Below are 17,134 nucleotides of genomic sequence, written 5' to 3'. Positions count from 1 at the left end.
TAATATATATTATAATATATAAAACATACGTTTACAATTATAAATTTTTAAATCTCTGTCTCATTATTACAAAAAATGTTAACTTTTGTATATACAATATACATATAAATTTCTTAGAAAATACTGATTTATTCATTTTTTAACAAGAATTACAATTAATGCAATCAGACATTGATACATTTTTTACTATTATTTCTGTACTTATTTTTCTTCGTATTACTGATTCATCGCAGTACGCCCGATCCTTTGTGATCGAGGAAATTTCTCGTCTTCCTCGCGTTCTCATGTGCGACACGTGCGAGCGGCGTGCACTAAGATCGCACGTGGGTGCACGCGTCGCACGTCACGCGGACCGACGACGGTTGGAGTTGGAGTTGGTGCGCGGCATTCGGTAGCAATGCCGCCGCCGGATCGAACGGCCGGGGTTCGATGAACTCTTTGTCTCGAAAACCGGACAAACCGTACGTTCGTACATACGTCGGCCACCTCTGACCATGCTGCAATAGCGCCTAACATACCTCGCATTTCTTGCCTCTCCCGTGACAACGTGACACCATCGCCGTTGTCGCGACGATCTTCCTTTTCACGAAATCAAACTGAATTGTTTCGTTTCTAAGATTAGATGTGGTTATAATAATGGAACTAAATTTAAACTATATAGTACTTATAAAATGGATGTATTGTTCAAGATTTATCTGTAACCTTTCGAAGTTGACGCCAAAATCTAATAATACAGTTATTACTGATGTTGAATCTGTAAGACTCAGTTAATTTATATTAATTAAAAGGCCCTAATTAATTTCAGGTTTTTAAATTGTTGACAGAGTGCTTTATTCTTGTTGAGAAATAGAAAAAGATATAAGCGTTATAAATAAAAAAATTTTTATTAAACATATTTAAGTGAATATAGTGTTCTGCTGTGTAAAATTCTAGGGACAATGAATTAAATTTGTAATTAAAAATCTTTATTTGGTTTAAAAAAAAATATAATTCGTATAGAAAAGAATGAATGTACTTACTATATATATAATTGTCAGTATATTTTATTAATACTTAAAGAATATTCCAAATTTGCAGATGTAACATAAAAATTGAATTATTTGACAAGGAGATTTAGAATTGAATGGATCCAATAAATTTTCCATCAACTCCAGAAGATTAATACTAATTTATTATTCATGTATTTGAATTCAATGTCATGGGAGAAAAAGGTTTCTGTATTGTTACTTCGCATGACAATTTCATGTCTTCTCGTTTTGGGGAGAAATCGAAATTCCCCAGGACAATTGGTCATAAAAATAAGCGTTTATTGTTATGAGATTTACTTACGGTACATATTCGCTGTTTTTTCACCGTTGTTTTTGCTGTTGCTGATTCGCTTCGAACGCGAAGTCGGTGAGTACATCATTACGGTTGGATCCTCGCTTTTTAACCGCAGGCCCCTTTTTCTCGGACCGATTTACGGCGCGATACGCGAGAAGGAATTACGCAGCGAATTTTTATGCTCGTTTTATTTTATTTTTTTTCCACGTACACACTTGCGCGCGGACATCCGAAACTATATTCCGCAACAATGTCACGGATCACTGGCAGATTGGCAGGAAACATAAATATCGACCCTTCGAAAGTTTGAAACCTGAATATGTTTTCTCCTTTTTACGGGAGCCAATCCTTTTTAAACAGAATGGCAATTGCAATTTTGTGCATTTTTTTTTGCAAATAGAAGGTTAGTAGTTTGTTGTTTTAAAGGATCACATTTTTAAATTAAACTTTAGAGTTGACGATGTGTCTATTCGTCTATTGGATTCACTGAATTGTAAATCTCTTTATCAAAAATGTCAAACAATTCAATTTTCTTTATTACATCTTAATTAAAATTAAAATTATTACATATTAAAGTATACATATTACATATTAAAGTATTCATTTTTTTCTTATATTAGAGTTATACCATTTTAGTTCCTTGAAATTAATTAGTGACTTTTAATTAACATAAATTAAATGGATCTTACAGGGTATCAGTAACTGTGTTACGGATTTTGGTGTCACAGTTCCGGAGGGTTAAGTTATAACTTAATTGGTTAGAAATTTAAGCTGTTCTTCAACAACAAATTGAATAATAAATTGGCTGATATTACACTGTATCTCTTGAAATACCTATTTGAAAGGAAGGATAAATCTCGTTGAAAGATAGTTTCGATGACTGCAATCCTATGAAATGAGTTCCATGAAAAGCTTTTGATTAGCGAACATCCGTCCTCGGACGTGACCCTGTGCCATCCTTTGAGATTTCAGCGATTCGTTCGTTGAATATTCCCTCCCAATCCCTCTTTCCTCAGTCTCGTCTCTATACCTTCTCGTCTTTCGTTTGAACCTCGGCGAACCTCGGGCCATTGTTAAAACTTTTTCGAGGTTATTACACGTGAGATATGTAAATGCGTCGCCGGTCGGGGTCGGTCCTCGACGTCGAAGGACCAGCTCCACCAAGTCGTTTCCCCTCACTCTTTCGGACTCTTCCTCGCTCTCTCTCCTGGTTCCTTTGCTCTGCTCAACAGGGGCGGATCGGACTGTAGCATAGCAGATAATTTGCAATCTTGTGCAATTCCGTACATGGTTAGCTCTCATTATAGTCAGGCATGAGAATTCGAATTCTTCGTTTGAAAATCTTTAAACGATTTTAATCACATAAAAATTCGAATAATTTGAAATAATTTCGAAAAAAATTTTTAATGGTTTCAAAAAAAGTTCCGAATGTCTTGAATTTCTCGAAAATCTTGAACATTCAAAAAAATCTTGCCTTGAAAATATATCATGAATCATTCAAAATTCTTAAGAATAAAAATTGTCTATAATATCAAATTAATTATTTAACATTAAATTAATATAAACAATCTTTGAGTTCATTTAATATTCAAAATAATTTTCAACTATTATTATCTATTCAAAATAATATTTGTTGCCTGTAATTCCTATCTCCTCCTTGAATTTATTTACAAATTCAATCAAATTAACACGTTTCTCACAAAAGTATCCATCCATAAATTTATATCGTTTCTGAACAACAAGTTTCATAGGGGAATTCAAAATATCCGATAGCCAATCATCAACCTCTTATTCACCGCTGTCGTATAAATATCCCTGAACAAGAATACAACTGATATTGTGTTCCATACGCATGTAACGATACCTTCTTCCTACAGCTGGATTGATATTATTTAATCGCACACGGTGCGTCGTCCGAGATGGAATTTCTTTTCAGTATCCGCTCCTGCTCCTCACCATCGCCACCACCGCCGCCTCTGCATCGTCATCACCATCTCCCCGACTTCTCTGTAACGGATAGGCCTCACCTCCAGAACGGAACTGACTCCAGTTTGCTTTCGGTTTGGCCATCGCGAATACCAGCGCGTCGAGCTCAGTAACAGCGTGGCATTCACGACGTGCGCTTCGCTGATCGCTGATCACGCGATCGTCGTCCTCGCCATCCCGGATAAAGTTTCCGGTGAATTAATCTGCCTGGTCCGCACCGTTCTAGTCTAATCTTAGAGCAAAAAAGATCAAAAGGGTACACGCACGCGAAGGACGAGGCTCCTGTGATTCGAGTGGGTCGAATCAGGATATCGCATGTGATCGGATTGGAATGAGTCCAAATAATTCGACGGATCCACGACAGAAAAACCCGATGTTTAAAAAGAATCTGTAAGAGTCCTCTCTGTTAATCTATACAGCATAGAAGTTTACTGCAATTTGAATGTTATTACAATATTGTTAGAACATTCCAGTGTTGCTACAATATTGCTGGAATAATATCTGTGCTGTATGGGAAAGAATTTTTTCCTCAAACGAAACAATTCAATTGTTCCAGTATTAAATAATTGACTTAACATGTGCGAATTTTAGTAGATGTATGCACATTATTACATCTCCAAACAAATTGTTATTACGTGCTTTTCTATTTCAATCAACGGTACTTGTATTTATAACGATATAAACGAATCATGCTGTGATCCTTAAGAGTAGTACTGATTAGTGCGATTAACTATAATTGATTTTACCGCAGATCTTAATTGCCATTATGAAACTACACCTTAAAAAACATGAATGTGCATTTAACACTATGCAATGTTTATATAACTTTCGTCATGTTGATATTAATATTAACATAAATATAGTGTGGATTTTAAATTATGAGTTTTAAATCCACTCCACGATGTTGACATAAACACTAACGCGGTGAGAATTATATAGACATTGCATGCTGTTAAATCCATACCCATATTTTTTAGAGTACATATTAATTAAGAGATCGGTAATGAGAAAGAAATGGATTAAGCCATGGACGAGCGCATGGACGGACCATTCTTCTTCCGTTTTGGCGCGAAGCTGAGCCTGGCGCTCGACTCTTTACTCAATTCTCGTCGGGTGTTTCACTGCGTCCGTGCTTCACTCTACTTACCAAGGCTGACCCTGTTCGTAATAATTAATGGCGTTAGACCGGGCGAGTGCGTGGCGGCGGTTTACTCATGCCTGGATCCGACGATAAATACATATGGACTTGGTATCCATTTGCGTCCGCGAGTAATACCATAGCTCGCCTGCTCCTCCGGTTATTAAACAATTTCCGCGCAATTGAACACGATCGTAATTAACGACGTTGTAATTAACGGCGTTAGCGCATGCAGATCGCTGGTGAAGTTACGTACCTATATGGCGTTAGACGCGAGGCGCGGTCTAATTGATCATTAACATCGGGAGATCCATCGATCTCTCTGTTCTTCTTCGCTTTCAGTCCTGATTTCGTCGGGCTATTACGTTATTGTAAACAGCGAGGTCTTTAAAAATCCGGAACATCACTCATGGTTTTTAAGTTTCATCAAATCATAATATGTACGAGAAAAGTTGATACATATCTCTGATAGCCTCGATGTGCACTGGGATGATATGATTGAAAATATTCGAAAAACTCGAGCGTGTTTAGCTACACGAGCGAATTTGACACGCGAATGTAACGGAAGGGAGATCATAAATCATTAATGCGATCCGGTATTCCTTCGTTAATGAGATCTCCTTCTTTATGAGATGAAGCCGGAGTCGGTTTTCCCAAATGTTGAACATCAAGAGCAGCTAATTAATAAACTTTACGGTTATATAGCGGCTTGTTTTTTCAATTAACTTTAAATGGATTCTACATAATTGATCCATTGCTGAGACAAATAAGTTTCCGAATGCTTGGGAACTAGGTCAAAAAATTAAAAAAGGATGTACAGAAGTACATGTAAGAAAATATATTTGGAAAACTACATGGTTGATCTCTTAACGCGTTACGTGAATTAATAATTGCCGCGTGAATTAATAATTTCATTCGTTTGATGTATTGATTGTAAAAGGAAATATAATTATGAAGTATATTTGATATTATACATGAATACATAATTATGACATGTGAAGCAATATTGATACATTAAGACTTCTTTATAATAATAATAATTATTATTATAATTTTGTAACCATTATAAAAAATGCATTATTTATATTATCAGCAAACAAATACTGGTAATTCACACGACAATAGTATGAAGTCAAATCATTTAAAATTGATCCATCATGGAACGTTAACAAATTATTTCTATTAAAAGATAAATTATGTAGTTTTATAAATATATTGCTTACTACCTATATCTTATCATTTCTGCGAAAAATCTTAGGAAACTTTATTTAAACAATGTTGTAATTCAATAAAAATTCTATCCATACTTGCAGAAATTTGTTAATAAAAAATGCTCGCGTGAAGGTCAATTTGATGTGCCACATTTGAATTTATTTATATTTTATATCTAAATTTTTTAATTTTTTATTTAAAAGTTATTTATATAATTAAGACATATTTTAAACGTGAAATCATTTTCGAGCGTTAGAAATTAAAAAGAAATCTATATCTTCTAAATATTTTTGTAGTAATATTTTCATTCATACGTCCGAATGAGTTCGATCTCCACGCAAGTGTGTGAGTAACTACTAGGCCGAAGGGACCGGCCTAGTAGATCAACGTGCATAAGCAAAGTGTCATTTAATCACGAGTATGGTTTTACAGGCGCAGTCGGTGAACCCTAACCGAGACCGCGAGCACGGGTGCGTGACTGCAAGAATGCGCACACGCAGGAGACGGTGCATGATGTCCCGGTGACGACGGGGGTCACGATTGTGATCACGAGCACGACCACTCACGTATACGCACGAGTACTCACGCGAAGGAGAAAGAGAGAAAAAGAGAAAGAGTGAGAAAAAAAAGAGAAAGAGCACCAGAAACTGCCGCCGATGCCGCAATGAGGCTAGGCCCGATTATCCTGTCGTGGGCCACGGCCATGGCCGGCTGGCTGGGTCCATCGAGCGGAATCACGGCGACGGCGATGATGACATCACGGGCCTCACGTTCTCGAGATTACGAACTTTCGACGGAGTTCTTTCTGGTGCCATCCGAGATCGGGCACGGGCTAGCGAGCGTGGCGAGCGTCATCAGCGTGCCGGCACCGAATCGAACGATCACCGTCTTCAGGACGCCGCCGGACGTTAGGAAGAGCCAGGAGGTGGAGATGCAGCCGACTCCGAAGTCCCTGTTGAAGCAACGGCCCTGGGCGCTGCCACTCGCTGCGCTCAGCGCCGCGGCGATGCTCCTCATGGCTGGTTTCGAGGTCTTCGTATTGTTCAAGGTAGCTCCGGTGTTATTTAATAATTAATGTATATACGTATTATCTGTTTGTTCGCTCGTTATATGCTTTTAAGGACTCCAGCTTCTCGCTGGAGGGAAAGTGGATTACATCCCGAAGAACGGACAATGAATAATGAGCTTTTGTCTTTACTTTTCTCTCTGTAGTGAATATTTCCTGAAATATTTTATGACGGGTTATATGAATATATGGAGATTTCACGCGCCAGAATGAATCTTTTAATACATGTATCTTTTCGTAGTCTGTTTTGCAAATTATATATCTCTTGATTTATTAATCATTTGAAAAACGATTCTGATGTTAATCTTTTTTTACTTGTTTTTTGAGCCATTAAATGATGTTTGTTTTAAACACGCAAATCTATTTTTCGAAATATTTCGCTCATTTAGTTCAGTTTGTACTCAATACGCTTAGCACATAATTATGCTACCTGTCTATTGCATGTCTACTTGCTATATATTTTTTATAATTATTATGGAAATTTATTCTCCGTTTTATTCTAGAGAGTGTAATATTGACACTCGTTCACTCTCTCGATGTCTTCATTTTAGTTTTCCAAGTCGATCGTACGAAAAATGTGCGTGTCGAAGTATTAAGGAGGGAATTGGTGAATGGTGTATTAATATCTGCATGACTTGTCACTAGACGATCGCGCGACTGCGAGATTAATAGAGCTCGGAAAGGAACTATCGCGCATCGGCCTCTCCCCGCCGACCCACTATTAATCGTTTTCGTTTCGACAAGCTCCAGTAACTGGCACCGAGGGAATTTCGCCGAGACCTAGGCCCAGTTTACGCTCACGTTAGATCGGCTTCAGTTTTCTCTCGGTTGCACCCTCCGACACGCTTCATTGAGCACTCTCGGAGAGAGACCAAGTCAATCATTGCTGTCGGATTAATTGGTATCGGAAATTCGGAATTTCAATTTAAGAGAAAGTAAATCGAGAACGAATAAAGAATAATAAATTCAAGTTTCATTAATATGATGTATAGCAATTTATGAAATTTATTAGAAATTTTGAAAATTTCGAAAAAATTCACTCAAAAAGTTTAGCATTTTATTTACAAGTTATATTTCCTAGAGAGCACGTTTGTTTCAAATTGAAACATCTTATTGTCTCTAATTCTGGACGTGCTGTCTAGCTTATTCTTTTCTGATGAAATAAAAATCGGATGTAATGAGAGAGTAACAGAAGCGTAAACAAAACTTCTAGAAGGCGAAAATTAGAACGAAGCATTTACGCTTCTTTTACATTTTGATGTTTCAATTTTCGCCTCTTAGAAGATTCGTTTAAGCTTCTGTTACTCTCCTATTACATTCGACTTACGCTCCGATTTTTATTTTCACCAGGGCTCTTTCTTTGTCTCTTTCTCTATAATTATAAATATTTATTTGGAAATAATAATGATTCTCAATTCTTTAGTATTCATTTATTATGGAAAAATATGAAATTTTAGTAGTATAAAATAATAAAAAGTATGAAAAATAACCTATTAATTTGTAAATAAAAAGCAAGTTAGCGAAAAAAAGAATATTGATTATTTTAATTAGAGAAATTAACATTCATTCTATACGTGAGCAAGTTTCATCCATGCATAATTATATCGCGCGAACGGTTACGGTCCAATCTACGCGATTCGCATTTTGCGTCTCGATCCTCTTTACAGACTTAATAGCGTGAGAGCGATTTAGAGATCGGTACTTCTAGGGCTCTTGAAAATGCACTCTTGTATCTTGCAGAATAATATGCGTTAAAATACCCGAGCGTATCGAATTCGATGAAAGTGCATTTTGTACTTTAAATGTAAACGTACAGTATAATAAAGGTGCAACTTCAACAGCTATAAGCTATAAGTTCAAAAATCAATTAATTAAAACGCGTTAATATCATCTTAAATATAATATATATGTTACAGTTGCAACAAACAAGGCTATCGAGATAGCAAAATGAGAAATGTTAATGTCTTATTTAAATATCTCGGTTTAAATATATCTTGGTTTTAGTACTAATAAAATTAGTTTAACATCTAATCTTGACCATAATTGGCATTTTTCATATTTAAGTTAAAAGTTTTTGAAATCTGCTAACATCTTTCTTCGTTTTTTAAGATTTAAATTTTAAAAACTTATTTTTAAAATATTTTGATGTTTATAAAATTGACGAATTTATCTTGACAATCGATTCGTATAGATTGCTTGAGATTGAGCAAACCAGAATTAAGAAAGTTTTTCAAATATAAAAAAAGATGTCTGATGTATATATTCGAAGCTAAATTAATGAATGTATACAACGCAATCAATGAGGTGCATTTTCTTCGTATCGTGTCATTGATATAATTTTGAAATTTTATTCAAAGAGCTGAACATAATAAACAAAAAGTAGTTATAACGACTGTTTAAATCACAAAATAATTATTTTTATCACTCTGAAAGAACACTTTTAATAACACTGTTTTAGGCTAGAACAACGGCACCGAACAGACGACACTTGTTTTTGGGCCAGGCGTTGCTTCTGGGCCTCTTCCTTTTGGCGGGTCTCTCGGCCGCGGCCTCTCTCAGCCAAAATCCGCTGTCCTGTGCCGCTTTCCGGTTGGTGGGACTCCCCGCCGCCCTCGTGTTCGCCGCTCTGCTGGTCAAATGCGTTTTCCTGCTCTCGTTGAATAGCGGCGTGTATTTGCCAGCGCCCTATCAAGTGAGCAATCACGTACAGAGTATTCCTGATTTATCAATTATTAATTTAGCATTCGTTTTTACATTTTACAAATTCGGAGAATATTTTCCCAAGCAACACAAAAGTCAACAAAAAATTAAAATAACTTTATTTTGATTTTCATGACTTTAAAATAAAATCATTTTGACTTTCTCTTGACTTGATATGTGTTCCTTGGATTCTGATAAAACCCGATAACACCTTGGCTTTCTCATGTCAATAATTACTTTGATAGAATATAATTTGAAGCTTATTGAAATAATCAGCAGAGAATCGAAAGTTAAAAAGACATCGAGGAATTTATATCGGTCAAAGAAGTGGCGAAATCAAACTCGCGAAGTGAAGACACATATCGATAAAACATATTACGCGACTATAATCAAAGTAAGCGAGATGCACAAAAATATAATAAATTACAATGTCATTTTATTCGTCTCCTTCCATGAGAGAAACTCCGCGCGAACGATTTCCGGCGTATCCGCAACGATCCGGATGTTCATCTCGCATAGCCATTAGTATGTCGTAAACGGGTCCCGGATCCTACCATCACCCTTCTCCCTTCGCCTTCCCTTTTTCATAGCGTTGCGTCATCGTACCGTACACGCGACGATTAATTACAGACGCGCGCGCGCGCGCGAAAAACCACGGAGGCAATTATCGCGGCGGTGTATTGGTGCGTACGCTGAATGACAGGCGTGGCAGGACGTGCGCTTCTCGCCCTGAGGAGGCCTCATCCCTCCACAGGATAAACATCCATTTTTCATGTTCGACGTGCTCCCGCCTATTCCGGCGCCTCGCTCGGCCTCTGCATCTAGAAATCCTCAAGTAACAGATTGGATGGCTGGACACGATACGTCCAGTCATATTTTTCAGGACCTGCTTAAGACAGAATAAGATAGATTGTGCATAAGATGGAATGAAATATCCACGCATCTATCTCATTTTATCTTAAGTGTCCTGAAAAATACAGCGGACTAATCAGAAGTTGTCTAAACAGTGTTCAATCTTTTACTTGAGAATCTCTAGGATTGCTTTTACGAGGAAAACTCTTTTAAAAACGTGCACGAGCGTAAGAACGAAATCAGGACGGTATGTCCGCGCTGACATGATGCGCTGCACAGTGAAATGTAATTGCATTCGCGTAATTAAGAACGTTGCCGTTGAAATGTTTGATTAGAGGAAAGTGGTAGCTGGCCGATATGCGCGAGTGACATTAATAGGATTTTAACGACGTAATTATAGTCCTTGTACAATTTTGTGTATAGAGGTTTGTTTTTAAGAGGGAGAATATATAAGAGTACAGATTAAATTTTAAAAACTGAAGAATACATGCTTTGAAACTTGTAAATTTTTCATGCATATCTCTTGAATAGACCATTCTATTTCTATTTCTAATATGTCACGAGCGTTTGACGTCACGAGTTAAAAGAATGCATGCCGGCGGTGCCGATGTCACCGCAGGCCGTTCACCTTTAATTAAAGGCGATCGACCAGGGGTAGACGGCCGCGTGAATCTTATAGAGGGGAAGTGTAATCGTGCGAGGGCCTTTCTTGTCTCGGTTCTCAATGCTGCAGGCGCTGGTGCTGGTGTTCGCGGTGTTGGTGCAGGTGGTCATTGTCGGGCAATGGTTTTACGGCGAACCACCTGCGGTGATCCAGGTGCAGCAGCAACAGCAACAGCAGCAACAAGCGACGGGCCAAACCTCACCGGCGTCCACCACCTCCTGCAGGACTCCGCTCGGACAGATAGTGGCTTCCCTCGGGTAAACTTTTGCTGATACAAAACTCTCTTCCTTCTCCAACCCGCGAGAAGGAAAGCGTCGAATCATCAAGTCGATCATGTTCTATTATCCTCGCGAAATCAAGATAAAACGTGTGTTAATTCATTATTTAACATTCCGAAGCCGACACCAAATCTGTAACAGTTACTGCTTTAGTACTTTAGAAAAAAATGTTTTGTTTTATAAATCAAAATTTTACTATAACACAAAAATTTGATTGAAATGACTTTGCTATACAAAACTATAATTTTATTCAAACTAAATTATTTAATTGGTATAAGTAAATATTTTTGTTATTTATAAAGCAGAAAAGTGCATTTCATAGAAACAACGAAATTTTTTGTTATAAACAAAATATTTGATTGTTACAAATTGTTTTAATTAAACAGTTTTGCTGAAAGCACTAAATTTTTGTTCTAGTATGATACTGAATGATGAATCTGTAAAACCTATTTAATTTATGTTAATTAAAAATTAAAAGGCACTAATTAATTTAAAAAAATTAAAATAATAAAACTCGTACAAAAAAGGATGAAATAATGAATATTATAAGTATATAAAGTAGGGACAAATCTGTATAGAAACCTAGTATAACCAGATAGAAAATATTTCTTGTAAAAATAAATCGAAAGTGTAGAATAAACATTTATCGTCCGAGACTTTGTTTCTGAGAAAATCAAGTTTGAAAAATGGCGTCGAGTGCATTTAATGAAGATACGGTTTGTGAAAAGGTACTGTGAAGTCAGAGTCCATGAATCTGTAATTCAACGAGCACACGTTTGCTTACAATAAGAAATGTTTTCAGCAATTTCTCTCTTTAATGATATAATGAATATAAATAAAATGTTACTATTTGTCACATTTTCTTTAATCCTGCCACTCAGTGAAGTCATGGATGTTATGTAAACATGATAACGATTTACAATGTAAGTCCCACTCTGTATTTTAATAAGAATAATCCAAATATACGGACACAAAAAAATTGAATTTTTTAAATATTTTTTTATAAAGAGATTTATAATTGAGTAGCTCTAATTAGTCCAATAGACTCACATCAGTCCCGGAGGGTTACTCTTCTGCTATTATTCTGCAACTTTTTAGTCTTTAACGTTTCGTTTTTTCATTCCGATTGTTTCATTCCGACTATTTGATATTTTGACAACAAAAAGAAATGTAAAATAATTTAAAATTAAAAAAAGTAATAAAATTATAAAAATTACCAAATAATTTTTAATATGATACTTATATATGATGCATATTTGATGCAGTATTGGTACATTAGACCTTCTTTTTTATAATAATTTTTAGAATTTTTTAAATCAAATATAATAAATAAAAATAAAAACACCATGGATTATCACGCGACACGATGACAAATCACTTAAAAATTGATTCGGCACGGAACATGTTAATGCCTTTCATACTTTGATTAAATTTTTCAAATTAATTATTATTCTCAAGACGAACACACAACAAGACGAACTCAGCGCGATAACTTTCGTAATTACTTTCGCTACAAGTGAATGAAATCTTTTCCATGATCTTCTTCACATTCCAGGTATCCCGGAGCATTATTAGTAGCAGTGGCATGTTTAGCAATCCGTGCGCGAGGCGTCCGGGATAATAATCGGGAAGCGGCCTTCATCGGCCTGGCGGTCGGCCTTTCGCTGCCGATCTGGATCTCCAGCGGGATCGGTACGCTCGCGACCGGCAGCGAGGGTGATCGAGAGGCTTGGCTGGCTTACGGTCTGCTCGCCACGTCGCTCTTCGTCTTCCTCACGATGTTTCTACCGAAGGGACGCCAACTGGCTGCCCTAGGTCGCGAAGGGCCCACCGCAGTCATTCGCGATCACGACGATGCCCTTAGTTCCCTCCCCGGCAGTGGCTATTCACCCTCCTTCTTCCACTTCAAGCCCGCGGAAGCATCCCTGAAAAGGAAAATGCATTATCATAGTGCCGGTATGTCACTCTTTCAAATGAATCCGGGTTTTTTATTCCTGCATTAGACTGCACTAAAACTCTTCCTCGTCAAATGTCAAACGTACGACTTCCCAAGTAGAACACAAATAAAAGTCATAATAATAGTGTAAGGATATTTCATCATGACTTTTGTCTTTTACGAATTCATTTTTAAGTGACAATATCTACCGTTACGACTTAATTATGATTGTGTTCCACCTGAGCTGTTTCATTTTAGATTCCAAAAGTTTATTCTTAGCTATAGAAAACAAACTTACGGATAATGAGATTAAAGTCGTTTACAATGAACAGAAAATGTGCAACAATATTATTGCGACGATCATTCTCTCTCTCTCTCTCTCTCTCTCTCTCTCTCTCTCTCTGCTCATCCGAATATTCAAGTTTCACGATTACACTTCTCGGAGTTGCAGCGTGCAACATGTTCCGATTCGTTTGCTCGATACTCGCAAGATAGATCTTCAGGTCATCACGCAGTAGCCGCTAAGAGTGCGGACAACGTAATCGCGCGCCAAATAACGGAAATGCGGTCATGACCGACGGAATCGGCGGCGCGTGAAACGTGAATAATTGGATAAACGAGAAAGTAAATAAACGGAACGCGTATTTTCATCGTTTAAAAAAATAGAGCAATTCTCGCGATCGATGACGCGAAAACTTTCGCGATCGCGATAATTGCGCGCGAATTAGGAGAATGCATTGCGTGCAAATATATGATGCGTGCCACTACTTAATAATCAGCTCTGGTAGTATTCATTGGTTAAACATTAGTTATATTGATATAGTAAATGTTGTCCAATATAAAATCAATATTAACTAAATTCAATACAGTGTTAATATAAAACGCAAAATGTTTATTTTTACAAGATCAAGTAAATATTGGGGATCAAGTTTATAGTCATTAATATTACGCCAACAATTTGTGCTATTAGAAAAATTGCAAATAGATATGTAATCGAAAATCTGATGTTCTTTAAATCGTCATGTCAACCAAAAGATAGAAATAATGAGCTTAAATCAAGCGTGATTAACTAGCAATTGGTTATGACGGTTGTTTCTATAGAGTAGATGGTAATGCCATCGCGTAATTCGCGTAATCATTTCCTCTCTTATCTCTCCTCCCTCCTTCCGAGATTATCATAACATGGAAACTTCTAATTATAGATCGAGTTGCACTGGTCTCGTCCGGGATACCCGGATGCAGTGCCTGCAGGCACGGAGGAAGTCCCATATACTCAGACGGTAAGCCGTCATTATTTATTTTCAAAATCAGTCGACTGATTATTACGTGTCGTATGCAAAACTACCCTATTGTGCATCGTAAAGTATCGCGCAAAGACCCCGTTGTAAATGCCCTGGGACGTACATTTTTATCAATTAGGTACGTTGTCGGTGTCCTTCGCGTCACGCAACGACATGGGCATAGGAAGATCTGTCACAGGACACTGACATCAATCCGAATAATACGTTGTAATTAGCATAACAATCTTAATCCTTTCACATTCGGCAAAATATGCATATCTCTGTACATTTAAGAAAAATCATATTTCTATTTATTAAATATTGAATCGCTAAGATTAAATAGAGATATTTAGAAAGGGATTGTTTTTAATTGTAATTGAAAGATTTGTGATAAAATACCAACAATTATTTGCATATAGTGAAGTTGAAGATTTCTTGGATCAATTATAAAAGTTTTGAAATAATATATAATACTTTACTTTCGCATAAATGAATATTATTCCGATAATATGAATTTCTGATATTTATATTATGTGAGAAGTATAAATTAAACTTTCGAACATCATATATTTCCTTGTCATAATTATTATTAATACTTGCAGATATATGACTTTTACATCTTGTTAATAGCTCTTATTAAATACATTAATACATATGTAGTTCTTATTATTATAATATACATTTTATTATATTTTTTATGTCGTTTGATAAATTAGATATATATACATCTTATCATCAATATCTAAAAATATATCAATAAAGAAACTTTTATTACAATGTAAAGATATTTTACGTTTTGCATCTGCTATTCATTATATTCATTATTTTAAAATTTTATATTTTCATACTCGTAACAATTAGAAAATTTTTAAAATAATTAAATTAGATATGTTCTTCTTATCAAAAAAATTATACACGAAAGAGTTAAATCTTATTATTATCTTATTATTATCTTGAATATTAGAATTTCGAAAAAAACGTTAAAACGCGGGATAACCTCATCACGTCGTAATCTGTGCAAAATTTTTCTCATCCAGTTTTAATCTTCGGTTGAGAATGCGAGAGAGACTTGCTTAAGAATATAATTTTCCTTCACCGAAACTATTTCGCTGTACGTCGGTATCACGTGTATCGTTGGCAGAATCTCGACACTTCCTGTCCTGCCCGCGCATTTCCTGGCCCGAAACTTTTCCTTCGTCACGCTAACGCCCTCGACGACCTTCACCTCGAGCAAACGAACGAAAGGGAGGAAAAACGGCGGAAGGAAAGACGGGGAGGAGAGGGGGAGAGAGACGTCGCGCGGAGAAAAGAGAGGGAGAAAGTCCGAGGCGGAGGTCAATCGCTTCTTGCTTCACGATGTTGGAGGACGCGGGGGAGGAGGATAAATCCCGTTAGATTGGACCATGCCCTCGTGAAACGACGACGCCAATCGCGGTGACAAAAATCGCTAAAGTGAAATAGAATGAGCGCGACGGATCATCTCGCTTGCTCGCAATCGATACTTCACGGAGACTACCACTTGGAGCGGTTATTCCTCGTCTTTACCTGTCTTTCCCCGTCCGAGAAAATCCGAGTTTCCAGATATATTTCCCCTTAGAGAGAATAACAACATTAGAGTTTCACACTTTCTAGAGACACATAATGGAAAAGCGCGCGCGTGTACGAGTTTCTAGATCCTATTCAGCTCTATTCGAAGGGAACGCGCTAATGTAACCAGGTCGCGCCGTTACTCAATGTATTACAGATACAAACCAAGTGTAAATGGACAATTAAAAAAAAAAAAAGAAACAAATGAAAAGGAAGACGAGAAAGAAAAAGTCTCCCGTCGATGCGAATCGCGATCATTTCTCAAACGCGAGCACGTACAACATGACAACGTAGATCATAGTTGGATCATAAATCACAGCTGGATGACTTTCACCTACGCGCAATACGCTAAAGACCCCGACGCGTGTCCATTCAGCGAGGAACGAGGCACTTTGTAACGAGTGTACTCCAACGGTCGCGACCGTTAAATCGTATACGAGCTTCGCGTTGAATCTTCGAGAAATCGAGAAACATGCCACTTTCGCCCGAAGATTCGATAACGGCCCTGTTCTCGTAAAAGAGCAAGCAATTTCTCGCGGACGTTATTCCACCGATAAGCTGCACACGCATCTCTCGACGCGATACGATTTCTTTGCGTTTCTTGCGAGGCTCGTTATTATAAGCAAGGCGTGAAATGTGCAAGAGATTACGAGAGAGACGAAGGTCGCTAGCCTCTTCAGACTAGGTCTCTACACCGAGCTGGTTCACGACCCTCATTACGCGAATCACGACATCTCTCTGACAGAAGCTTCCTTTATCATTAGCCCATAGCACGTAACGTAACACATGTAGACACCAGGAAAATATCTTAAAAATAGTAATAAAACTTTTGTTTTTATTCATTTTGGAATCGATATTATGACGGCAATTGGAATATTTTTATTTAATATATTACATTTCGTGTTGTATGGAAAGATTATTGCAATTATTCGAGTTATCTTGAGGTTTTCGAATAACCAGATTTCACTAAAACGAGAAAGAGATCTTATAATCTGAGTATGAAAGTTACGATAGTAATTTTAACAAAAATGACAATGATTACAACGGTGTTGTACATGTAATTTGTTATACAATGTTTCACAATTTTTTATATGCAGCATAGTTTAAAATAA

General features: G+C 36.9%; 1 protein-coding gene across 1 annotated transcript in view; it reads left to right on the top strand.

Annotated features, from left to right (window-relative positions):
* The first annotated feature begins 3,394 nt into the window (after positions 1-3,394).
* The window catches only part of LOC108689711, a 15,307-nt gene continuing 1,567 nt past the window's right edge, over positions 3,395-17,134 (top strand). Inside the window, exons 1-6 of the mRNA XM_018196607.1 lie at positions 3,395-3,699; positions 6,092-6,707; positions 9,184-9,417; positions 11,011-11,198; positions 12,775-13,175; positions 14,358-14,435. Coding sequence (XP_018052096.1) covers positions 6,324-6,707; positions 9,184-9,417; positions 11,011-11,198; positions 12,775-13,175; positions 14,358-14,435 — 1,285 coding nt within the window. The 5' untranslated portion in view covers positions 3,395-3,699; positions 6,092-6,323. The remainder of the gene's footprint in view (positions 3,700-6,091; positions 6,708-9,183; positions 9,418-11,010; positions 11,199-12,774; positions 13,176-14,357; positions 14,436-17,134) is intronic.

Source organism: Atta colombica, unplaced genomic scaffold (assembly GCF_001594045.1).
Source record: "Atta colombica isolate Treedump-2 unplaced genomic scaffold, Acol1.0 scaffold275, whole genome shotgun sequence".
NCBI lineage: Eukaryota > Metazoa > Arthropoda > Insecta > Hymenoptera > Formicidae > Atta > Atta colombica.
The sequence above is the reverse complement of the archived record's forward strand: the minus strand, read 5'-3'. Positions and strand labels throughout refer to the sequence as shown.